A 26744-nucleotide genomic window follows, 5' to 3' on the forward strand; every position below is an offset into this window, starting at 1 on the left:
ATTATCTTTAGAAGCAAAGAGGCTCCTGGCTTTCCATTTGTTTAATTAAACCGTCTACCTAGAAGATAATTTGGTCCTTCCCCTATAGAGAGATACTGCCCTTCTTTTTTTTATCTTAGCATTCTCAAGATTGTTAAAGGCATTTACTTAGAATTAACCCTGCTATCAGTAACCTGTTCTCTTCACTGGGACTTCAAACTCCTATGAGTGAAATGACCAAAGAACTATTTGACCACAGACTGGAAGAGACTCAGTCCCTTAAAGTATTTAACCTTTTCCTTTGACCCTGTTATCCTCAGAACAAAGTGTTTCCCAATATGATGTCTCAATTCTTTTTGAAACAGGACAAAAAAAATACAGAACAACCCCCAAAAACTTCATGCCAGCATTTCTGAGAGAGAGAGAGAGAGAGACAGAGAGAGAGAGTGTGTGTATTAATGGTTCTCCAGTGGATAAGCACACAAATATAATTGTAAAAATGTGGGAATGTAAAAGCATTCAAAGACAGAACTAAAAAAAAAACTTCTCTCAAATTGCTGTCCTTAGGTCTTCCAGTTTTGAGCCTATGAACCCACAGTCAGCTCCACAGGAGATGTGTGGGCATGAGCACACGGTAAGCAAGAGATTTGAAATGGAACTCTCTCACTTGAACTTAGAAACCAGAAGGTTTCTACAGTGCACCTGCAAAGTCATTATTTAAAGAAACAAAAAGCCCTTTGGAATAAAAGTTTTTGCTGCCTAAAATTACTAGAAAGAATCCAGTTTAAATTGATTCTCAAATCCTACCTACATTACCTGAGGAGGGCAAGCACACAAGTACAGTGTGTATTCACACTCCAAGGGCATTCAGCCTGAACATGCAGGACATACCACATTCCCACATAAGTACCAAAAATTGCTTTAGAAGTATAATATTAGAAGACTACCAGTATAAACAACAGTCACTAACCTGTTCCTTAACAGCAGTGTTTACATTGGTCAGGTAGTGTTGACAGATTTGACAGAACACTCTCATCTGCTTCTTCAGACGTAGAAGATCCTCCTTCAAAGAGAATGATTTCATGTAACAGTTTAACTTTTTGATTTTATAGTCACATTCAGTACATGAATTTTCACAGAGTATTCCACCACAGACCTCCTGTGTAGTGGTAACATTCAAGTCCAGTGCATTATTCAGAAATCACTATTAAAAAAAAAAAATAAAATAGCAAGCAGCAATTTCCTCACTTTGGTCATCCTGTGTGGTGCAAAACAAAATGGCAGTTGGGATGAAAACCACAAAGTTATTTATTAAAAAAGTAGTAACAAAACCCCCTCAAAATCAAACCTAAAAAAACCAAACACCTGCCCCCACCCAAAAAACATTCCAGAGCATAAAGCATTTTCTCTTTAAAATATCTGTATTTTCAACCTAGAGGATAGATTTTAGGCAGCTGCTTATAACTAAAAAAGACCAGGCTACATGGTATTATTTTATTTTTTTAACTCACTGCTTGGGGATAAAGTAGAATATCAGATGAGAGTTGGTGTTTTCTTCCCCCATTCACTGGAAAACAAAACTTCCCAAAAAGCACATTTCTGAGCAAATAAAGTATCAGATTGGTAGAAGTCCCACCCACATGTGTGACACACTTGGTGTTACTCAATCACATGAAGATTGTAGGCCCTGTAGAACTGGGGAAGTGATAATACAAAACACCAGCTGTGTAACCAGCATCAGCCCAAACAAAGATGAACTACCCCTGAAAGAAGTTTAAGAACTCTCCCTGCAATCTAAACTGAAACAAGGCTCTTCCTTCAAGAAAGCAGGTACAACATATGATTTAATCTCAACAGGAACCACAAAAGCAACAGCTGCTTCTTGACAGGAATCTAAGTATAAAATTATTTTAGAACACCTTTCCCCCATAAAAACTTTTGTCTCAGATTACTATGCTGTTGTTAAGAGAATTACACATGGGACTATTTTCTTTCTTTCATACAGAATTATTTATTTACATTTTAATTAAAATTGAACTGTGTAGTCTTTAATTTAGCAGCCTGTATTATGAAGCTAATTCCCATACTTTGTCAACCTCTTCACAACAGCACACAGTTAACACCTAATATTGTCAGAGAACAAAACACCCCAAACCAACCAACCAAAAAAACAAATAAACCAATCAACCAAGCAAATCTTTAGGCACAGTACATTTCTGTCACTTCTGGTTCTCTGTCTATTTTTTGCTGTTATATTCCATTGTCAGAAGTCAATGAAACTTCTGTAGGTACCTGATATATTTGGCAGCAGTCAAGCAGTTAAATAAAACAAAATAGTTGTAGTTCAGAAGTTAAACCTAAAAGCTTTAATTTACAAAAATTTATTATGTAGAAGCAGAAAAAAGTCTTAATAAAGGACAAGTTCTCAAATAAATTATTTTAATTCCTGGTAAAAGTACTGAAAATTACATTTTACTGCAAAACAGCTAAGTTAATCTTTATTTCTAAACTGTACTGTCAGTATTTCACTCAGCTTCTGCCATCAGGCTTGTGATAAAGCTTTAATCACTATTACAAAAACCTCAAGACTGTTTACCCTGTAAAGAATAAGCTAACAAAGCCTCCAAATCTTTCACACAGGTAAATGCTTCTCAACAATCTGTCTCCACTTCATATCTGATATTTGGGGTTGGAAATGTGTAAAGCCATTAAAACACAGACGGGCAAACTAGCCAGCCAGTGTTCAAGTTCACAAGTAGTTAACACACCTTCAGACTGTAATAACTCACTGGACTAATGAAGTCTCAACATGATAGGGGAAAATCACCATAATCTGGCACAGGTGTTCTCTGTTATAAAATCATTAGTTACAGAGCATGATTTTCCACTACTGCATCTACCAGGAGCTCCAACTACCACACCCTAAAATGAAAATAATTTTAAAAGAACAAATCTATACATCCTCACATTAAAATGGATTATTAATTAATCTTATATTACTAATGCCATGAGTTCTCTTTGTTATCTCCCTGGTAAGCTGTGGCAGTCACGTACATTAATTACAAGCATGGCAATCAAAGTGTTTAAAAAACTTGAATTCACTTATCTCCTCTCTGACATAAAGAAAGATGGGTTAACAGTAACTCTAATAACAAAGTGCAACTCCAGCATAAATTTCCAGTAAAAGAGTACTCTTCTCTCAGGACTGTGGAGAGCTTCCAGTATGTTTGATTATAGTGGGTTTTTTTTTTCAAATTTAAAGAAATCATCAAAATGTTTCAGCACTTACAAACTCCACCCTAAACCATCTAGCCTTTCAAATAACTGTTTTTTCATGAGGCAGTTCAGACAGCCAACCACCTGACCACCCCCTTCAAGCAATGCTGCCCAGTGGATACAGGAAACCTTAATCCTTCCTCCAAGATTTTTCAAGAAGTGAAATTAGAAAGATGACATTTGCAAGAGCTTTGCCCTTCAAGATTACTATACATAGAACCAGAACAGGCCCTCTCATGACTCCCTCAGAAAATCTCAAATTTAACTTCATCTTCTTGTGCCTTTATTTAACAACATATTTAAAAGACTGATGAAAAGCAAAGTGCAATTGCAACATAGTGACCAATAAGAATACTATGACAGTGTGCAAATTCTTAGATCTCACTGACTTGTCACAGGTAGTTCAGTCTGTAAACAAATTCAAACTCACTACTTGAGAGTGGTAAAACTGACCACACTGTGTTTTATAATTTGCAGTCTACCTCTCCTTAGCATTGTTATTATGCCTGATATCATATTTATTTACAATTACTTTAAAATTCTGTCAAATTAAACATAATGCTGTCATTCAAATAATATAAACATAACAACTGAGGTAAACACCACGTTTGTAAGTCAAGCATTTAACTGCTAAAACTATGAATTTGAATGAACTTATTAGAAAAGCAGAATTAGGCAGATACCACTATAAAGAAAATTCTTAGTCTCAATTAATTCCATCACAGCTCTCACTTGATGACACTGCAGCTATGTACAAATGTTTATTTACTAATACAACAGGAACAAGGCATACCTTTGTGGAACTGCTTTCAGTAACTTTTGCTAGCTGCCAAAGGATTACATAATGAGTACACTGCAGTGCATGAATAACAATCTGAAATCAAAAGGGGAAAATACATTAGATGACCAAAAAAAAAGACAGCAACAAAAGCTATTTGTTGTTGTGCCTGAAGAACACATTTTAACTACAGACCTGTTCTGGCATGTCTCCATTTTCAATGCCAGTTTTCAATAACTTGTAGTTGCAGCCAAACAAGTCCCATCTTGATAGGTCATGAGCACTGGAAGCATCGGAAATGAAGCAAAATGTAATTTAACTAATACCATTTCTGCAATTTGAGATTAACAACTACTAAAAGCTTAACTGGCCTAAAAAAAATAAATTAGTGGAATCAAGACCCCAACCATAAATACCTCCCTCCCAACCACCACCAACACACACAAAAAAAAGCCAAGCAAAAAACGCCCGTGAAGTTGCATTGAAAAGAGATATCAAATTAAAAACAATCAAAAATAATGCCCTACACCACAAACCCCAACAGGTGTGTGCAGAACTTACTTGTGAAAAGCAGTGATTCTCTTCAGTGTTGACAAGACTTGATATGCATCATCTTCATCAGGTTCCTCCCCCTATTTAATAATCACACAGTGAGGCATCTCAAACATTCTAAGCAAACTGGGGAGCTTACTAAAACCAAACACAAACTGGAGGGTGTGATGGGGTGGGGACCTGATTCTAAATTATTTATCAATGTCATATTTGCTTTCAGAAGAGTTAGAGAGATAAGGCATCAGTTCAGGTCTAGAGATGGACTCAATGACCATAAAAGGTCTTTTCCTACCTAAACGGTTCTGTGATTCTATAAAATAGCAGCAGAAGGAGAAAGAGGGGAGAGGGAAGGGAGAAGGGGGGGGGAAGGGAAGTCTAGGATAGCAGAATACAATGTATAATGTAGGTGCTTCTATTTTCTCTGAAGAATCCAGCAGAGGCCACTGTCAGACAAAAGACACTGGACTAGATGGGCCACAGGTCAGTACTTCAATCTTACTTTAATCACAGAAAAAGGTCTTTGACAGAGGTAAGAGAAGTAGTTTGTTCTAATCTTCCCACAAGTTCTGACAAACTTGCATTTAGTGAAAGAAAAGGAGTAAAAAGGAAAGGGTCCAAAAAGTATCTATTCATACATAGGATAAACTATCTGAGGTCAAGAAACTCCTCCTCAGTCGAGCAGAGATAATGCAAGTTTTACTGTTCTGTAGTTGCACAACCTTGTCAAAGAACTATGGATTTCAACACTTCCACCAGAGTATTTGCCATTTTCCTTCAAGCCAACTGACATCTCATTTCCTTGCTTTACACTCATTCTTTCTTTTCCTCACAAAGGGAAACAAAAGGATAACAATTCTTGTCTAGGGTTTCTAGACTGGAGTCCTAGTTCAGGACAAAGAGCGAGAGAAGAAAAGAAGCAGAGCCTGATAAACTACGTGCACCTAAGAAGTGTGGAGAATGAAGTTGTCAAAAAGACACTTCCTATGCTCCCTACCACCAATGAGGAGGAGAAACAAGTTTTGTCTGAATGTCAGAGATCCCATATAGTGAAGTTAAATACTCCAACAGAAAATTCTCACTTTTCAGATCAAGTACAGTGTGGGAACAGTTATTTTTAAGCTACTAACTGCATCTGCTTGCATGCAGGAAGGGAGGGGGAGTGTTTTCTAGAGAGTTTGATATTTAACAACAGTAACATGCAATCACAGGCAAGACTAGCAACAGTAGTACATCTGAGGAGAATCTTAGTGGAATTACAATACTACAACTCTAAAAAACAGAAACCTAAGAATAAAAAGTTTATGTAATTTCATTGTTCATCTGAAACTTATCTCAAATTTCCAAAAGACATTTGTCAAAAGGAGATCAAACATAAGACTACTGCCCTAATATACAAGAATAGCCTGTGTTTACATAATCACAGCAATGATACAGTTGTGTTATTGCACTTGACTTAACAGCTCTGAAAGTCAGAGGGAAGCTCCCATCCCTCACTCATTGACTCACAGAGGAAGGCAGAAAAACATACTGGAAACATTTACAAGGGCAGGAAAAGTTGATCTTGCACATTAAAATACCTCTTGCAGGAAGTCCTCAAGAAGTCGATTAAACTTGTCTGCCAATTCATCTATTAACTGACTTCTTGCAATGTCAACCCTGTTAAAGATTGTGAATTCTTCATTGCAGAGAGCGTGGTACGTTTTGGAACAGGCTTCCAAAACATCTATATCTGTGTGTTTCTCCACAATATCCCGGATTTGTCGCAGTAAGGCATCCAAATGCTACAAGGAAGATGAGCCATAGGAAAAAAATATGTAGTCATATATATACACACACACAAGACTTTTAATAAACCTTAAGTAATTTTAAAAGGTAAATTCGATTTATTACTTTTGTAACTATGATACAGAACACAAAACACAGAAAGCCAGTGAAGCTTCTGAGAAATTAAAAGTCTACTTATCAAAAAATAAGTAGGAGTTTGTCAAAGACCCAAGATTCACAGCATTTTAAAAAGTCATTAAAAATTTGCAAGTGTCTGCATGGTTTTATCTAATTTGAATTTCCACTGACAACTGAACAATACAGAAGAATTTACCTCCTACTCACACAAACATTTATACATGGTCTTAAAAGCTGTATAACTGAAGATTTAGTTTCACAGCATTCTAGTGTTGGCACTGGAGCCAACTTCAGTCGTTCTTATGGGCCTCCCCTCAACCTGAGCTGCTCTCTAGTGCTCCATCACTGTTGGCTATGCTGTCAACTACACAGTTTATCACTTTTTGACTCTAATGCTTTCCAATTGCTTCACAATGCAATAGCACATCTGAGGAGGAGAAAAGAGAGATGAGAAGAGCTTCACCAACTTCATCATCACAGCACTTACAATGAAAGCAGTAACTACATAATTTGGGATATGGTAGTTTTCCCCTTTTTCACACAATGAAGATGGTGGTTTACTAGTTTCAGTGATCACAAAAAGAAATAACTTATAAGCTATTTCTACAAACTTTTATCTGCCAGGTAGCATACCTCAAACATGATCATAACCCAACAATACATGTTCTCAAATAAAGTTCATCTAAGTGGTAAGATTTTCTGTTAAAACCTGCCAGACAGGCCTTAGAAAACAAACTTTCAGTATCTCTGACAACAGCAGCCAGTCACAGCTCTGAAGTCCAAGTCTCATTCTCAATAAAGGTTACAATAAATAAAGTCTCGTTTACACAAAAAACCACATCTAGAATGGCGACAGAAATTCCAGTGACTAAGTCTAAATTCTGGGATTTTTCCTTTTGTCTTAAGCGTTACTGAATGTTACCTTACCTTTTCTAATCGTCCTGTTGTATAAATTTCCAAATCAAAGTACTGTGGCAACTGCAGTAAGTTGGTGACTTTTTCTGCATCTACAGAATACTGTAAAATTGGCAGGGAAATGAATTTAGTTGAAAAAGTCTTGGACAAAATAATTCAATACAGAACGAGCAAAAGACTAGTAAGAAAAAAAATAATACTTGTGGTAAGCCATACCATTAATCACAGAAACTATACTTGTAAACATTTCAGCAACAGTCCATCAGCAAGAAATGGAATTAAACCCACCTTTGCTAGCAACTGAGGGAGTGCCACTGCAAAAAGTTCAGTAATTTTTGTCCTGTCATCCAGTTGGGTTTTCTTTTCCTTTGCTGTCAGCACCTAAAATATTGGTATTGTGAGGATTTTACAGCTAAAAGTTCTGGAGTAAAGTTTCACTATCATCAATGAAATGATGATTAGGTACACAGACCTCCAATATCACTGTAAAATACCAATGAAAAGCAAGAAAGGGGGGCATGCCATTTCAAAAAAAAAAGAAAAAAAAATTCAGCATTCAAAAATGCAATTCTAAGTTAGACCTCATGCTATGATTAAGATTATAGTGAAAACAGAAGTGATAATCTAGAATGATTTTTTAATGATTTTTAATGATTTTCCTGCAACAAAATACCATGACTGGAATGATAATGAAAGAACAGCAAACCCTTCTTTTTAATGGTATTTACCCAATTCATATGCCAATCTAATCTTCATACAAGGTTTCAATCTGTACCTAAATAGGTTCCTTACCAAAAAAAGCACCAGTCTTGAGAGCAGTTCTCTTCCCTGTTTAATGCCTCAGTAAAAGAGGGCTGCCTAAACTCTACAAAGTCATAAAAAAGCCAGTTGGTGAACTGTCCTCCTTCCAAAACACTATGGAGTGTATTTTTCTTTCCCTCACTTTGCTCTTGCTCACTGAAAATAGTTTTAACTTTTTCCAAACATTGATTTTTGTCTTCCTTTCCAAGTAATACTGCTTTGAAAATCAATTTTATATTACCTTTAATAGTACAAACAAATGCAGCAGTTCAAACAGCATTAAGCAAATGCCAAAGTCCAGAAAAAGTGAACTAGCCAGGGCAGTTGGATACTGGAGGCTGTGGAGACCAAAGCTGAACTTCCAAACTCACTCCCTTCAGCAGCAACAGCCTACAACCTTTTCCTTCTTCCCACAATGTCCCCACAGAGCCATTCCCACATCTCTAGATGAGTAGCTTTTTGCTTCCTACCCTTTTTCCTGTTCCTCTTCCCACAGGAGGATGACATTCAGCCGCTTGCCGAATTGTACAAAGCATTATTTCGATCAGTGCACTTTCCTGTCTATCCGTTAAAGCTGAAATTTAAGAAACAGATGTTAACACACAGCTTGATTTTTCATCTTCCACTAGGATCAAAATATGTTTGGGTTTTTTAAAGGAAGACAGACAAGACATTTAGGCCAACAGCTCATTTCCAGAGGTGGGGATGGCAGAGGGGATAGAGAAAGTAAGTACCTTATAAAATAACAGCAGGAAATATTTAAAATTGAGAGAATATCCCTGGATGAGTCACAGGACAGGATGAAACAGATACCAAGTTTTATAATCGTTTTAGTTTCTTTTCATTTTTTCAGAGGTCCATTTACTGGGACCTATGAATTACAAAATTATGCCAGGGGTTTTGTTTGGGTTTACTGTCATTAAAGAAATTACAGTATTTCTCTATGGTAGTTGTAACACTCAATAAATGAACCAGTTCCACAAGCAACTTAGTTTCTCTGATGTTGAAAGTGCAGCCTGAACTTGTGGAACAACAAGGCAGTGGGACTCTGCACGCTTATTCCTTCTCTTTTCTTCCCACCATTATTCTTCTGTCTCACTCCCATACCAGAAGTGATCTCTTTCTACTCTTCCCTACATTTTACAATTGGTATTACTGATTGATTTCTCATAGTCATGGAAACACAGAGAATATATGGAGACTCATAAATGTGAACATCTAATTTCCTTATACATCAAGAGTAACAGAAACTGCACAGGAACATAAACAAAGATCTAGAAAAATCTCTTACGTTCTTCCCCATTGAGAGGCTCCTCCAGCAGAAGACTGTTCATACATTCCCAGTCCTTCAAGAGGTCTGTTGCACAGTCCCACATGCTGTCCACAAGATAAGCAGCATGTTCATGCAACTAAAATGAGAACAGATTAAGTATTTGATCAGCAATAAAATTCATTACAGAGCTATAATACAGGGTATTTCTTGCACTTGGCTCCTGCCTGTGGCAAAAACACAAAGCAAGTTTTGTGAGCTCTCTGGTTAAACAGAAGACTTTCTTCCCCAATTAACTTTAAAAGATGAATCCAGACCAACTGCTACAACATCTGTCAGAACTTGTGAGATAGGCGGGTAAGGATTGTGGGGTTTTTTTGTTCTGTTTCACCACCACCCCCCTTTTAAATCTCCTAAATCACAATTTCTTTACATCTATACATCAGCATGTAGAATGACGGAATATTTGTCAGAGTAGAACTCACAACCTGTCTCAACACTGAACTGACAGATCCTTCAAATAAAAACAACCATGCAAAACAGTCTTTTAACTCCCAGGTTGCTCAAATAACAGGAAAACCCACATACAGATTCATGGTTATTAATCAATGAGTGGGGAAGAGAAAAACAAGAAAATGAAATTTAAAAAAATTAAAATGAACCACAACAACAACACAAAAACCACACACACCACAAAAACAAGGATATCCCTGGAACACAACTTACTTCACTTTCCAAAAAGAAAAACACTAATGTCTTCACAAGATTAGCATTCGGACTTTGTCTTCCTCTCCTTTTAAGTATTCCATCATCTTCAGCATCTCTGCGGCTGAAAAGCCTAAAAGAAAAATTATTTCTTGACAAGTTTCTTCTTCATTGCCTTTGCCACAGTCAATTCACATCAAGATACTGTTTTTTACACACTTAATACCTCGTTGCTCAGCTCCACGTTCTATTTTGAAAGGAATTAATTTGGGACAAGTATCATTTGAACGATTTCATATATGCTGAGTGGATATTTCGCTGACTGTTTCCAGTGGAATGTATAATTATAACAAAATGCTTTACAAACATCAGTGATAATTGCAGGTGCTTGAGGTCCTATGCTCCTCTTTAGCAAACTATGTTTTCTCAATCTCCCCACATGAGACTTTAAAGCAGCAAAGAAATACTGGAAGAAGGTCTGAAAAGTATTAGATGAAAAGTCTATTTTGTTCTCCTACACACCTGAAATATGTTGGAATTATTTTTTTTTTTAAACAGGAAAATATTTTCTGAAATGGTCAAATGAGTCAGTGGGGAGAGGGGGGCACAAGGGAGGAACCACAAATGGGAGAACTCTCGTTATGATGCAAGCCCAAGTTTAGGCACCAAACCACATGAGCATTTTAAGATGCTTCACAGGAAGAATGGGAAAGGAAAAGACAGACGAACATTTTTATTATATTCCCTGAAGGTACAAGCTTTTCAAGTGCAGCCTTCAAAACTGATCTGTATTTCCATTCAGAAAAACTACAACAGTTCAGAAACTACAGTAATGTTACAGTCTCTCTTCTCTCTTAAGGCCACTTCATGATTCAGTTTCTTCCTTTTCCTAATTAAAACTAACTAGAATTATAGTGTTAACACACACATGGAATTCTACAGGAAGAAGTTGTTAACTATAATTTCTCCATCTTACTTTTTGTAAAGAAATTCCCCTGCAGCAACTGCTACTGGCCGGTGAGCTGAATAAACCAGGTGGTAGACATTTTCACAGTCTTCTGCAGTCAGAACTTCTTCACTACTCCTGGGGTAGGGATGGGAAGAAAGAAAGAAGAAAAAGAGGCTGAGTTAACAGACTCTGAACTCTAATGAGGAAGATGAAAATGAAGGAGAATCGAAACGTTTTCCTTCAATTTGTCATGCTAAAACCCAAAGTCTTAGTTCCAAAGTCTTCCTGAACAAAATATACTGATCAAGTATAAGCTTTTGCTAGAAGGTTATGCTCCACAGTTCAACTACTGCATAATGTTCAGTAGATTCCATGTTCTTAATTTCAAATATTCTGTGATCACTTCAAACTATGGAGGCTGAATCCCAAATTCCACACACCTACCTAACTGTGGGACATAAGTAACAGCACTGTTCTAGTCAGATTACTATTACTTTTGAAATTCCCATTTATCTGAGTGTAAGATGCATAGATATTTCTATAGACTTCAAATGATCTGAAGTGTCATGCTGCTGGTCTAACCCACAGGGATTAGAAACATTTTTTAAGTTTCAATATCTGTTGTAAGTCAGATAAGAAAATATACATGTACTTACTGTAAAACAAGAGTGAGTAATTTTATTGCTTGGACTGCAACATCATATTCTTTGTCAAGAGTCATAGACACAATTCTATCCTAAGAACACAAAAGAAAATATTTTTCAAGAGGAAAGAAGTGTAATCCAACTTTAAAAATAATAATACTGTACCTAAAAATAAGAAGTTACACTAACCTTGAACCGACTGGTGAAGAGTTCCAATTTGGAATTAAGCTCTTTATTATAGTAAAGCCCTTGCAAAGCAGTTAGGCATTTGAGTCTTACTTCCCCTTGCTAAAATAAAAAATAAAGAACCAAATTAAAAGTTAACTATAGGATACAGATCTTCACATCATACAAGAAAGGTTTCTTTTACAGTCTGAATTAATTGAAATATTAAATGCTGTCCCAATATACTACCATCATTGTTTGTAACAAGCTAATGAAGGAAAAAATCCAAACAAAACCCCAATATCTTACTGCAGTTAGCATTTCTAAATCAAAATACACTTGTTTCATTCTTTCTAAATGCTCAAGATATTTCTAAGTAGAACTCTATATGTTTCATTTCTATTAAATTAAAACTGACAACATCTATATCTGTATCACCAACAACCATCTCTTGTTTGACCAGAATTAGTAAGTAGATAATGAGAGAAATATTCCTTCTGAAATACAAGATGTACTTAAGCAGAGGACATGTTTTAAGGTACAGACACAGAATGACTTTTCTAAAGTCTAGGACAACTGACTCCACGCAGTTTCTATCACCCCACTGCCAGAGGTTCTTGGTTTTTTATATCAAACCCACAAAGAGCACAGCACCAGTGAGCACCTCTCATTTGTGCCACTTCACAGTCAACAGCTTGAAGACTCCAATGCAAGGGCTGGGACAATGTGCTGACTCAACAAAATCAGGAGTATTTGTAAACTATGTCTATTGACCCCTCCAAGCAGAGAATAAGCTCTAGGTGGTAGTTATGAAGTAACAGCTGGAGGCACCCACCAGCACAAAAGGGGACTTCATGTTTTTTACAGCTGGAGGAGAATGCTAGAAAGTTTCTTAACTTGGCAAAATAGGCTACAGGAGTGCATTATTCCATATGACACACACTGATTTTAAATAAGTATTCTAAAGTAGAAGTTTGGATCAGTAATAAATACAAAAGACTACTTCTTTACAAATAACAGTTCCTTAAAAAAAATCTATATCTACTGTCTAAAAACATTCAAAAGATTCCAGTCTAGTTTATATATATGTTGAAATGCCAGTGCTTCTGAATGGTAAGAAAAGTAGTGACAGTTTTAAACAGTTAGGAGATCTGAACCCAGTCCAACAAGATAACAACCAAAAGCATGGAGTTATGCTTCCTGGCTCTGCTCCTTTTCCCCAGGGCAGTTTACCTTGTCATGCATAGTCCACCCCACATATTTTAAGTAGCTGTCATTGAGAAAGGCGTCACTGTACATCTTCATCCATATTCCAATCTCTTCAATGCAGATGGCTCTGATTTCAGCAATTGCATCTCTGTGGAGAGAAGTGGGGCAGAAAGTTCAAACAGATCAATAATTAGAAATAACCTGCCATCGGCTTCCAAAATAAATTAATGAAGCTACAAATTACTTACTATGAGAAACTTACCGGTATCTGTGCACAAAAACACCTTTAAATATTGCATTCATCATGTTTTCTATTTCATCCTGATTTTCTTGAAGCTGAAAGAGTGTACATAAACAGTGAGGAGCACTTTTACAGGCAGATCAGATGGTGCTGATGCTACACAAACTAAATTAATGTTTGAAGTATGACCAACAAATCCTTTCCTGAAATATTCACAAATCTGTTTCACAGTACAAGATACTATTATTTAAGGAATTGTATCTATCACAGCATACAAACTTTAGTTAATTGTGACCACTGCAAAACTGTTCTTCAAGTGTAACAAAGACATCTTAGGTTTCTGAAAGGTCCTTCTAAGCTTATCTATAAGAAAACTTGATTTAATTTTCTTGTAACATTCCTGCCTTCTTCATTTATCTATGTATTACTCATATTAGGACTGGTCCTGTACACACATCTAGCACAACTACACTGAATGGGTGTTTAAGGGATCAGTCTGAAACTGCGAGATCTTTGCAAGACAAACAGAAGACAAAGTTAAGTTTGTCTGAACTGTCAAGAAAACAAAAACCTTAACAGGTAACAGCACAAACATTGAAGAGCAAAGGTCAGATGTTTCCTTTGATCATAAGAAAATTATTTCTAATGTCTAAAAAAAACCAAAAAAAACCCCAACCACAAAACAAAACAAATAAACCAACTCAAAACAAAACTAACCCCTCAAGAAGCCCCTACATAAAACAAACCACCAATTCCCCCCAAAAAAAATACTGAAACCTGAATGAATTAGGGCTTTCAACAAGACAGCACTGTCAGCAGTGAATCAGCAAGTCTCTTTTACACAAAAGAAAGAAAATAGAAGTAGGCTGCGTTTTCAGTTTTGACAGTGCTTTCTGTAGATCAAAAAAGCCTTATCTAAAGCCTTTAAACACACTTTCTGCTGAGATCGATATTGACATTATAAAAGCAGTACTTTGCTCCAAGAACCCAGAGATCATCTCTAGAAGCCAAAAATCAGTCAATGTATAGCAAATTTTGTTATGTATTCCAGCTTGGTTTAGGAAACTAGTCAAGAAATACAACAAAAAAATTAGCTTTTACTAATTGCCATCTCTCTTACTAACTTTCCTATGCCACTACTATTTTTAAGAGTCTACATTTATCTCAGAAAATCAGACAGTAAGAAGCACCTTTCAAAGTTTTTTAAACATTAAACATGAACAACTTTGAAGAATTAAACAGAGACTAACAACTACCAAAACATATTACAGACCAAGATTAATTATGAGCTGTCAGCTATGAACACTCATCACGTGCACACCAGCTAAGTTGCACCAACCTCCTTTCTTTTCTGTAGTAAGAGTTCCAGCCTATCATTAGCTCGTTTCCCAATTATTTTATTTCGTTCTGCTTCATACTGTCGCTGTGTGTTGTCCATGTTAATACTAAGATTTAATGCCACATTCACTAAAGCAGTCATCAGCTTCATGGCTACAAAAAAAAAAAAAGTGACAAGAATAAGGATTATTTAAAAGGTTCTGATCTAAGAAAATTTATAAACAAAAATCTTGACACCTCCTCCTGCCAACTCTTTCTGTATTTATGAAAATATATTCACTATAAATTTCTTGGTACACAAACTCTAGAAGTGTTTTATCAAGCACTGCATAATGACTAATCATCACAATAGATAAATACTTATTCTGTTCTTTTCTGTCAATTTTACAATGTTATAAGCATTATTCTTGATTGAGATATAGGATATGCTTCCTCCCCATAATGAAGGTAAAATGTAAGATTTACAAACAGCCTAGGAAATATTAAAAGAGTCTGTAAGACTGACACCATTCAACCTTAAATACACAACAAGTTTCTTTCTTCAAAAGGAAATGTCTCAGACAACCAACACCACCATATCACACCAGTCTTTTCTCCTCAATTTAATTTTAACAAGGGGCAGGTTTTTTTAAAGATTCCTTTATTAGCAGAGGAAGCACATTAGCCAGAGAACTGACCAAAATATGAAACACATTTGCATGGGCTTTTTGCTGTCTTTTTATTTGTAAATAAAAAGAAACTTGTACATAAAGCAACCCTTTTTAAAAGGGTGCAGACAAATATCCTTCTCCCAGAAATGAGGAGGAGGTCAATAGTGTACTTGCTTTTCTTGTGAACTTCTGTAACAAGGCATGAAAGGGCTTGCACTGGCAGAGTACACATGGAACATTCTTGTGAGTGTATCACCAGCATAAAGCTGATGAGCAAGACTTAAAGACAAGCAGTTATATTGAAATATCATCTCACACTGTGATCTCCAAGGAAATCAAGATTAAAGAACAAGTCTGAGCTCATCACAGAAGCCAAAATTACCACAAATAACAGTAAATATGGATACAGGGATTTTGTTGGCTTTCTATTCCATATAAAACACAACCTTCAAGAATACAAACTGTAAACTCAGATCAAACACACAAGCAATTACACAAAATCAACAGAATTGACTACTGATGTGAACAAATGCAAACAGAACTGCTGAAAAAATATTTTGTATGACATAAATTAACATGCAACAGGGCAACTTCTGCAGCTTTTATTGAGGCACAACTCAAATAAATATTAAAAAGGGGGTAAAAACTTGCTTTTTAAGACCTAAAGTTTGTATTAGTCATATGTTACAATAGTAAGAATTGATGATAGAGCAGCATCTGTAAATGTGTTCCTCTCTCCATAAGACATGCCCAGGTTGGTGGGAGTCTCACAGCATGTGCAGTGTGCTAATGTAAACTCAAGAGAGTTATCAATGATACAGAACAGCTGATGGGACAGTCAGCACTGAAGCACCTGTAAACCAGACAGGTCCAGGGAAGGTAACAAGAACTATTTCCAGTGTGGCAAAAACTCAGTTCCACATACAGCTTAAATTCACCTTGTTCAAAGTAAAATTGCTACAATAACCTCACATAAGCTGAGGCTACACAATGCCATTCACAACCCTTCTTCAGGAATCAGTGCACATTCAGGACTTCCTTATCCAAGAAGCTTATCCTTGTCCATATAAAGACATATTTCTTTAAAACACTCTATACTTAATTCATAAGGGATTTCTTCATAATTTAACCGATTGGAAAAAAAAAATCACGTGAAAAGGTCAGTTACTTAAAACCATAAAAGTACTTAGTAACTGTATCACTGATGAAACATGCTTTAAAATTATTTTTAATGCAAAGACTGGAAATGCTACTTTACATGCTACCACAGCCTCAATATGCAGCACAATTTAATGTGTAGGAAAAATTGCATCCAACATAAACAACAACTTTAGACAATGCAGAGCATAAACAGGCTCAACTGGCATTTGAGGTTAAAGATCCCTACAGCCTTATTTATGACCAAAGACAAACTCATAGAATCAACGGATTCTATTGATAAATCCTTCTATTTACTTTTTCTACCAGACTTAAAGGTAATAAAAATTAAGTACCAGACGGCTGGTGAAGAATGCTTTAAAATAATGCTGTGCTTTTCAGTAACAAAAACCCAATGAAAAGCTGTCCCAAACCAAGTTGCATTAGATGAAAACTGTATCACACAATGAAACTCGGCTGAATGTTGCATATCAAGAAGTCTAACCAGAAGAATCCTTCCCTGTGCAGCACAAAACATGAGATGTAGGCAATAAACAAAGAAATCCAATCCACTGACCTGCCAGTGTGCTCGTGTGCCGAAATGCTCTGACTTGGGAGTCTGACAGCCCCGTGAGCAGTGAAATGACAGTGTCCATCATATACTCATCATATATGATGCTATATTGACACTGTCGGACGAGTACTCCAATGAACTCACAAAAACTGGATTTGAACTTCTTCCACTGGGGGCCAGCCATAGTTAGTGGATAATCTCCGCTATCCTATTAAAAAACAGAAAAGGAAACGCTTTCAAATGTCTTAAAAATTATTTCATGAAATAAAGATTAAAAAGAGATGGGTACAACTTTAAAGCCAAAACCTCCAAGGCGCTAAAAATGATACATCAGAAGAATGTGATTCCATAAATATGCATCCACTTTGCAGCTCAGGCTTGTTGTAGCACAAAGACAACATTTTAACTACTAATTTCTCTTTCTTGTTCTGACTCCCAGAAAAGAAGAAAAAAAAATAAAAATCATACACCTTACAAATCTGCTTCAGGTTCCACCAGAACCATCACACGAACAGTTGGGGTGGCTGGCTTAGGAACAGTCAATCCAGGACCATAACAAAGTTTAGAGGGAGATGTTCACACATCAGACTGAAATTTCCTGATGTCACAAAATGACCAACTACAACACCTTGAATACAACTAATGTGTGTTCCTCTCCTGATCTGGGAGCCTTTACAAATCATGGTAAAATGACAAGGAGAAAAAAAAAATTATTTGTGTCAGTGCTTCTGTGAAGAGTTTCTTTAAGAGGCTGAACAATACAGGCTGAAAAATTAAAAAAGGACCCATGAAAAGGGATTAGAAATCAGAGTTGTTCATTAGAATTCTATTACAAGAAAAAGTGAGCATGACAGTGATTAAAAAAAACATGAGCAAACAGTCCCAGCTGTGGCTTTATAAATTTCATACAATATTGCCTTAGAGTAATCAAATCTATTTATGCATTCAGATATTTCTAAGGAACACTAAAATCCTTTTTTAAAAAAGGGTACTACATTTTCCCCTCAGTTAAAGTTAAGGATTCTTTTTAATGTGGGCGCAGGGGGATTATTTCTGTACTAGACAAATGTAGGGAGGAGGTTTTAAACCTACCTTTATGTTCTTTGGTACACAGGGTGAAAAGAATATCACTCAAACCCACCAAAAAAAAAAAACCAACCAAAAAAAAAAAACTCACCACCAAAAAACCCCCAACATATCTCATTTATCCCAATGCTCAGTGGACAGAAAGGGACAATTTAAAGGAAAAACAGTTATAATCCCCATGAAAGGAAAAGCATTAGTCTTTAACTGGAGAATAATCAAATTCAAAACCCCACAATTTATAGATTAATGAATGCATAGAAATAAATTTAACAGCCATTTTAAGAGAGAATTTAAGGCCTTACATACACAGCAGGAATGGGGAGTCATCCCACACAGACCCACAGTAGTAGGAGTTCCCACTACTTAAAAACTCAGTCGATATTGATTTTTTAAACCATTAATAAAACAAGTTACACACATGCAGGGCTTTACTTCCTTGTCTTACAAGTTCAGTGAAATAAGGCAATTTAATATTTTCATTCATAAACGTCCTGTCATTTCTGTAGATGAACTCATCCTTGAAACAAACCTCTAACAGCGTGATCCAGCAACATTAGGACAGGTAAAAATAAAACTAATATCAATATGTAATCAATACTTCATTAAATTACCTCGTCAAATTCTTCGGTCATTTTCCGGATTATTTCAGAATTCTGCATATGTCGGAACATCTCTGCTGTAACAACTCCTACAATTTAGATATTTGATTGTTAGCACTTTTAATATGAAAGTGGGTAGGTGGCAGATGACATGACTCCTGCTACAATGCAAAAGTGATCGATTTTCACCTAACCTACAGTTTACACATGTATTTTTTAAATAATTTCCACATTTTTTTCTTTTAGCATCCATGTATAACAAGCACTTGACACCGTACATTTATATGTATATAGAGAGTTTTATTATTCTATTTAAGAAGTGTGTTTATGTGCATGTACACACACATCTAGAATTTACTCATTCACTCATATTCAGAAGTCAAAGATACTTGTGCCAGAGCTCTTTATCAACAAGAGATTACACCATCTGAAGTGACCTTTTAGGACTCAAGATTCTAGATGGTGTAAGACAATTTTGAACAGCTGTATGGCTACTTATTATCTTCTGCCCTCCAATAAACAGAGTGATTTCATGCAATTTCTATTTGCCTTGGCCTCAAATTGTTAGAGTGTAAATAGTGATATAAAACCCAAATAGATCTCCCGAAGTTTACTGCAAAATTCATGACAAGGATCACTACAGAAAGCATTAAGAGATTCTGCAGCTTTATCTTGTAACAATAATCAAAAGGTCACTGCTCCTGAAAGCACGGACAACCTCTGAGGAACGCTGCTGGCTTTCTGGAGATTTACGCACGTTAAAAGTTTATCAGGCCAGAGAAACGCCTGAGCAGAACAAATTACATCCAGTCCTACGCTACCAAGCTCAGTGACGCTGCAGGATAAGCTACCTCCTCTTCAAAAAGAGGTGAAAGAGGAAAAAGAATGAAGGATGTGGAAATGAGGAAAGAAAAATCAGAAAAAAAGAGAAGAAAATAAAATATAGAAATACCACCTTACTGTAGACAGGCTACCATGAAGTTGTCCATTGCATCTTTTAAATCGAGCACGTCTACAAAAGCTATGAAGCAATCTTAAAACACTCAATGATAAGAACAGATAAATCCAATCTAGAATGCCAAGACTGAACAAGCTAAACTATCAGTGTTAAGAGAGATGGTTTCTGAAATAATAGCAGGAAGAGAGGAAGATGAAGCAAGTGTTAAGTACCAGTACTGCAATCTATCTGCTGTAAATACAAAAGGCTTAATCTACGTTTTAAACTGCAGTATAATATCTCTAAACCTCTTGCTCACACCTTCAGAAATCCTAGTTTAACTCCAAGAACCTGATAATGTAAACTAGCTGCAGGGATGGAGCATTTCTACAGCATCTGCAGTATAAAAGCAAAATGTTATCATACTATAATATTACTTAAATGGATGAGTAAACATTTCAGTATCTTACCTTTGCAGCCTGAACACTGAATAAAGAAGTTAATGAGATCAAGAAGTGCTATATCTCTGTCATGTTTGTATGACTCTATCCAGTCATCCACTACAGACTGAAAGGAAACAAATAAAAAAGGCACTGTTCAGTTTTCATAAATTGAAGACAGTGTTATTTAACTGCTTTCCATAAATGATTCTTCTTCATTCCTTCAGTAACTTGAACTCTGTCTTTTTTGATTACAGAATTAAATGTCTGAATAATCCTCTACTGCCATAATATTAGTCCTCAAAATAAAGAACTCATTCTATAAACATACATACACAAGTATAAAACTGACACCTTAACACAAAGTACAGGAATACCACATCCTCCTACTGTAACTTTTTTGGAGGAAGAATGCAAAAATAGTTGGTATATTTTACAGAATCGGGTATTTTATTTACAATCACCCCACCTCACCAAGCTAGTGACACTTCTCTAAATCTGCTCTTTGGGTGTTCAATTCCAACAGCTACAGCTCCCTGTATTCTTTCAAAAACGTGCTCCTTTGATGAAATGCGCCCCACGCACAGTTGCCAAAACAGGATGAACAGCACTGCCCTACACTGCATGGACAGTAATTACTCTGTAGTCACTAACCTAAAGAGGAACAAGAGCATTTTATTAACAAACCTTAATGTGAAGCAAATTAATATGAAACCTGTGCTAATGGTTTTGAGAAAACAGAATTTACATGCAATTATGTTGCAACCATCCATGTGAATGGAAAAGTCTATTGCCAAGGTCATAAGAACATAAAATCCCACAATTTCATTAACTGATTCTTCTTCCCAGCCCCAGTGCAGGAGCCTGCAAACCTCAAGAGCCCTGCAGAGCAACCCAGCTTTCTGTGTGTGTCCCACAGAAGCTGTGAACTCTACGTTTCCAGTCCCAAAGATAGACTTTCTTCCAGGCAGCCCAGGAGTCACATGAGTGAGTCAGCAGGAAGGCTTCATGGCTGACAGGCTCACGCTTTAACCCCCTCTCCACTGGAAGACTCACAGTCAAGTAAACACTTTAGAGAGTTAATTGAATTAAAAAAAAAAAATGCTGCATTTCTTACTAGTGTGACTTCAGCCCTGCTAGTAAATGCAGCGGGGAGAGTGCCTAATGCACAGCTTAAACTTCCTCTAAGCTGACTTGGCTAATGTATATTGCTACACTGGAATTGGTTAGAATTTGGGTCAGGAAATTTTAAAGAGGAGCTCTGAAATTGTAGCTTGGGATTTTACTTTGGGTGAGAGAAGAGAAGCAACTATTTATTTTCAGATAATCTAAGCTCTGGAAGCATCTACAAACTACAGGCTTCTTGTTAAGTTCTATGACAGCTGTAGGCCTAAACCACAGTTACAGTCACAAAAAAAGGACTTTAAAGTCATGTAATCTAAAATAAACTTTCTTCATTCAGGATATTGAAAATTTACTTTGAATCACAGTATGAATTTCTTCATTATATATGTGATTATTCATAGAATCATAGAATCAGCTGGGTTGGAAAGGACCTCCAAGATCATCAAGTCCAACCATTGATCCACTACCATTCATGCCTAACATTTAGAAAAGAAAAATTAGTTCATTCAAATTCAAACCTTGACAATGAAAAACCACTTTATTTTGATCCTTGTCTGCAACTAAAACCAACAAATATTACTTTAGGCTTCATTTGATTACATTGCATGTAGAGGACAGTATTGTTCTATTTAAACTGTATATAATTCAAGTCACAGAGATAACCCAGATCTTACCTGCATAGCACTCTTGCCCATTTTAACTACCTCAAACAGCATCATGTTTTCCACACCATTCTGTTGGTGATGTCCATTCATCCGATTTGGACCACCAGGTTTCCCTCCTCCGTTTCCACTTTTCCCCTTCTCTGCTGGTCCTTTTTTTCCTTTTTTACAGGTCTGCAATCACACACACACACATGCACCAAGTATTAACTGGGTTTTATGTAATATTAGAAAACAAAAAGCCAAACAAATCACTATCCATACCATGACAAATATACACAAGGCCTTTGATTTTCAGTAACCAGATTTTAATTCTATATATAAAAAACATTCCGAATAACAGCAGATCTTGACTGATACGAAGACCAGTGAGAATTGTACAGGTTCCACTTTCTCCTTCCCTCATTTAAAATCTTGTAGCAAATAAAAATGTGATTAGTGACTGTGTATTACACATAGATTTTTCTCACGTTTAAATTGTAAAACACATTACCCATATTTTCTTGAAAACAGCTAAGGCAATTCCCTAAACACATCACAAAGTCTCCTCTGCAATTCACTAACCTTTTGCTTTTTTAATTTGAACACATATTAGCAAGTGGGGGTAAGGAAAAGCAGACTGGTGTCTTTGTATTTGATTTCCTAAATCAAGTATGACTTACAGAAAGAAGAAAAAAATTATTTTAAACACAAATTAAACCACCATTTTATAAAACTTATCACCAATTCTCAATAGTTGGGCCCTCTCCCCAGGTACAGGCACAGGGGGTGGCCAGTGAGGTGGTCACAGCCCAGCACAGCCTGGTCAGGGAAGGAGCCACATGTAGTGGGTGCAAGGCCAGTGAGAGGCAGGTGGGGAGGAGAGAAGGGCTGGTAACTGAGTTTAGACCTCCCCACTCCAGCAGTGTAGCCTCCTGCCTGTGACCTATTTAAAAAAACCCTTTTAACTGAGTTACTGGTTTCTGTTCACTTTTCAAATTAAAAGAGACAGTATTCATGACACCAACCAGAAGAGACTGCATTGCCCAAATTTATGTATGGGACGAAACACATGCAGAGGGACTAATCAAATCAAAGATTATCCTCTTCTCCCTACCTCCCTCCTGCCTTCATAGCACTAAGAAAATATCATGGAAACAGTCAAGATGAAGCATTTCCATGCAAGCACAAATATGAACTCTCTTCACAAAGCACTTGTGTTTTCAGAAAATATTTCTAGCTCAACTTCAAAGCAAGTATTACACTCTTCATTTCTTAACAGTGGAAATGTTTCAGTATCCCTAAAGATTGAACATACTTTGCCTTTGCCTTGTTTTTGGTTTTTTCCTTCAATATCCTCAAAGTCTGTATCAGAAGAGAAGTGTGTTTCAGACTCCCTGCAAGGATAAAAAGACAAACCATTTATGCATTTCATCAGAAATGTTCTTAAATATACTACATAAGATGACTGTGTGCTCTCAGCCCAGTAAGTCAACACCAACAGTGAAACTGCTTTTGCTTTCAAGTCTACTGTTGAGGAACAGAGCACATCCCCACACTCACACCCTATCCAGCCTCCTGCAAACAATGTACCAGTGAAGAAAGCCATGCAGTAAGATTAAAAGATGTGAAGGCAGGTAGAAAATAGCAACAGGCTGGGAACCTTGCTCTTGGCACGTGGCAAGCATTACAGCATCTCAAAAAGCAAAGAGCACAATCAATTCTGTGCCACAAACATTTAAACAAAATGAGAAGGGGGAAAATCCCAAAATCCCAACAGCAAAAAAACCCTCTGTCGCTTTCCCAGGCAATCAAAGCGTCTCAACAGATCCCTTCCTGCTGTTAGAAACTTAGGAAATAGTTCAGAGGTTTGCACTTATGTTGAAAGGTACAGAATAAAAGTTTAGGTGATGTTTCTTCAAAAAGACTACCTGTAGTCCTGTTTAGACTTATAAGGTAAAAACACACTAAATATACAGTCATTTGTTTCATTTCCTGCACATTAAAATATGCTGCATCAATATACAAATCCTTTAATGCCAATACTGATGAGGGGATGGTGTCTGAAATCAATTGAATTATTAACAGAGAATGTTTGGTTTATATATTCTCTACTTCTACATTTCCTGTAGAATTTACCTGAAATGATGCTCCTAGATCTCATTTGAACACATTTCTGTGCACACTTCCTGATTCAATTAACAACACAATCAGAAAGATAACTAGGGGGCACAGAAGACTCATTCCTATGGATTTCTTTGTAACATTCTAAAACACTCCAGAAACTTATGGTCTCTCACTAGTTCAAGTATCTGATAAGAGGTTTCTGCCTTTTAACATGCATCTTGCTATTTCTGGTTTTACTGGCTGGGTACACTCAGACAGACTGGAAAAGCCTCCAACAGGGGGGTAAGGGGAAGACTGAAAGAAAGAAAAAGGCAGGAAAAAAACCAAAACTCTTCTTTGACAACTCCTAGATGTTTCTAATTTTCACAGGAAAGAACTAAATACAACTTCCAAATATTTCACCACACAATGAACTCTACCAATGGAGTACAAACCCATTATAAGCAGTTGTAGAAACACTACTTCATATTAAACCATCTTCCAGTTTATTTCCAATTTTTATTTCTCATTGAAAAGAAAAAACACCCAAGCAAATAACCTCACTGACACAAAACTACATCTTGACATCTTTTTAGATTTCATAACCAAGTTAATCCATTTCAACAGTCCAGACAAATATATTTATGTCAATCCCTTTACCATAAAAAGGTAAATCTTGGAAATTCATATGTCCATTTCTTAAAAAATTATTTTAAAACACTTGTTTTAATTTCTGCTGAAATAATACTCAAGAAAAAATTAAAACAATGCTTTATCAACATCTGAATAGAAAAAAAACCTCGAACTCTATCTGTCATTTTGTTTCCTTGTTTCCAAAAGAAAGCAAACAATAACATTAAAAAGACACAGTAGATTTACAAAAGAAACTGCAAATTCTTAAAACACTTACTGAAGGAGAGTAAAATCAGTTGGTATTTCTGGAGCTGCTATCATTTCTTTATCATCTTCTGGAACACCACTGTATTAGAAAGATATTCAAAAAGCAGTCTGAAGTGCAAGCTTACTTTTCTTTCTTCCTTTGTAGTGGGCAACTTCTAGAATAAAATTCAAAAAAATACAGTGAAAATTACTCCAAATACGAAGGCATAAAAAAGTTGGAAACACAGAAAATGAAGATCACACCATCCTCTGTTTCCAACCAAGCTTCTTCCCGTTTACAGATTTTTTGACTCCTCCCATGATCCCACTACAAAGTACCCCCACAAATGGTAAAAGCATCACAGTAAAAACAGAAACATTTGTAAAATGAACAAACCCAACAACAACAACTACTACTATTTTCTGAATAGGATGAGTAAACTAGAATGGTTTTCACTAACACCTTTCAAGTAACAGCTCTACTTTCTAAATCTATACTAGATTTAAGTTTGACCTGTAACACCATGCACAGCAGAGCCCAGACTTCAGAACACTGTGGTATTTCTGGCTGACCAAACCAAAACCAGTGTGTGTACATTTAAGGACACCATAGGTACCAACTTCGTATCTCCAATCTCTTCGTATCTCCAATTTGCAAACTTCTATGTCACTTTCCATAAATATAAGCTCATAAAACAAGTTCTTATGAACAGATGTTTCACAACTCCATGCCTTTCAAAGCTGATAAACCAGCCTTAACAACAGTTTTAACAGTTAAAGCAATTTGCCAAGATTTTAGAATATCAAGGAAGATAATACTATTCACATGGTATAAAGGAAAACATCAGAAACACCCTTGGTGTTTAACTAAAGATTGTGAAATACTTGCTTTAAACTTAATAATAGTATTGTCACCTATTCACAAATTTTGTTATTTCTATTATTTCCCTATTTTTTGAAGGGGAAAAAACTCCCTGGATACTTTAAATGCAACAATCCAGGCTGAAGTTTTCTGTGTCACTTGGCTACCCCAGGCTAACTTTTACACAGTGAAATTAAGAAAGCATGATGTTCAGGTATTTTAAAGACAGAATACTAAGGAGGAAAACCTTCAGAGTCAGTCTGCTGACTCTACAGCTTGCTGGAGTGATTAGGTATTTGAGGGAATGATTTAATTTTGGCATGCTAAGCACATGTTGCTCAATGTCTGGTAGCTGTGCTTCAGAGGCTGCATTTCAATCGTGTGTACACAGAGGCTGGATGGCTTCTTCCTGCAAGTGCTGATTCCGAATGCTAGGGGCCACTGCAGCTTCCAGAATTTAGAGCTGAGAGAAACCATAACCCTGAACTTAGCAGGTTGTCTTTCTTCACATTTCCCACAATTACAGAAGAGCAGAGAACCAGAGTGGAAATAAAGAGTGGCAAAAAGAGGGGAGGTTCAAGAAAGGCTGATGAATCTCAAGGTAGTCTGCAACTACCAAAGCATGTTCCATCCAAAACATCACTGCTGCTGAAGGGCAGCAACCTCTGCCATTCCATTCCTCCCTTCCCTAAAACCACATGGGCATATGACCAGTGCATTCCATTTACACTCCCTGCAGCAAACCATCAGTCCCAGGCAGGGTGACAGCCCTGCCCAGCCATTACCTCTGCCACTGGGTATCACCCAATTCAATCCCCACTAAAATGGGCAAAATACACCTCAAGTATTTTTCCCCTTGATTCTCAAGTTAAACTGGTTCAACAGCAGATATCCAGAGCCAAGGCACAGGAAACACCAGACTGCATAGCCACAAGCAAGGGAGGGAAGGGTAAAACTCCCTTCTTTGGTGGCGAGGAGCTATAT

The 26744-nt window shown here is 36.6% G+C and overlaps 1 protein-coding gene across 4 annotated transcripts in view; it reads right to left on the bottom strand.

Annotated features, from left to right (window-relative positions):
• Window positions 1-25071, bottom strand: part of STAG2 (stromal antigen 2) — a 37142-nt gene extending 12071 nt beyond the window's left edge. For all 4 annotated transcript variants that reach the window (XM_029959061.1, XM_029959059.1, XM_029959060.1 and 1 more), the window contains exons 1-22: window positions 24930-25071; window positions 23232-23310; window positions 21947-22108; window positions 20178-20274; window positions 18783-18859; window positions 17089-17293; window positions 14726-14877; window positions 13408-13481; window positions 13170-13293; window positions 11961-12059; window positions 11784-11863; window positions 11155-11262; window positions 10200-10311; window positions 9495-9612; window positions 8674-8777; window positions 7691-7783; window positions 7415-7504; window positions 6163-6366; window positions 4595-4665; window positions 4229-4316; window positions 4049-4129; window positions 950-1042 (exon numbers count right to left, since the gene is read on the bottom strand). In XM_029959061.1, the coding sequence (XP_029814921.1) occupies window positions 950-1042; window positions 4049-4129; window positions 4229-4316; window positions 4595-4665; window positions 6163-6366; window positions 7415-7504; window positions 7691-7783; window positions 8674-8777; window positions 9495-9612; window positions 10200-10311; window positions 11155-11262; window positions 11784-11863; window positions 11961-12059; window positions 13170-13293; window positions 13408-13481; window positions 14726-14877; window positions 17089-17293; window positions 18783-18859; window positions 20178-20274; window positions 21947-22108; window positions 23232-23310; window positions 24930-24973 (2355 nt within the window). In that variant the 5' untranslated portion in view covers window positions 24974-25071. The remainder of the gene's footprint in view (window positions 1-949; window positions 1043-4048; window positions 4130-4228; window positions 4317-4594; window positions 4666-6162; window positions 6367-7414; window positions 7505-7690; window positions 7784-8673; window positions 8778-9494; window positions 9613-10199; window positions 10312-11154; window positions 11263-11783; window positions 11864-11960; window positions 12060-13169; window positions 13294-13407; window positions 13482-14725; window positions 14878-17088; window positions 17294-18782; window positions 18860-20177; window positions 20275-21946; window positions 22109-23231; window positions 23311-24929) is intronic.
• Between the last annotated feature and the right edge of the window lie 1673 nt (window positions 25072-26744).

Source organism: Manacus vitellinus, unplaced genomic scaffold (genome assembly GCF_001715985.3).
Source record: "Manacus vitellinus isolate BGI_N305 unplaced genomic scaffold, ASM171598v3 scaffold_19_pilon, whole genome shotgun sequence".
NCBI classification, from domain to species: domain Eukaryota; kingdom Metazoa; phylum Chordata; class Aves; order Passeriformes; family Pipridae; genus Manacus; species Manacus vitellinus.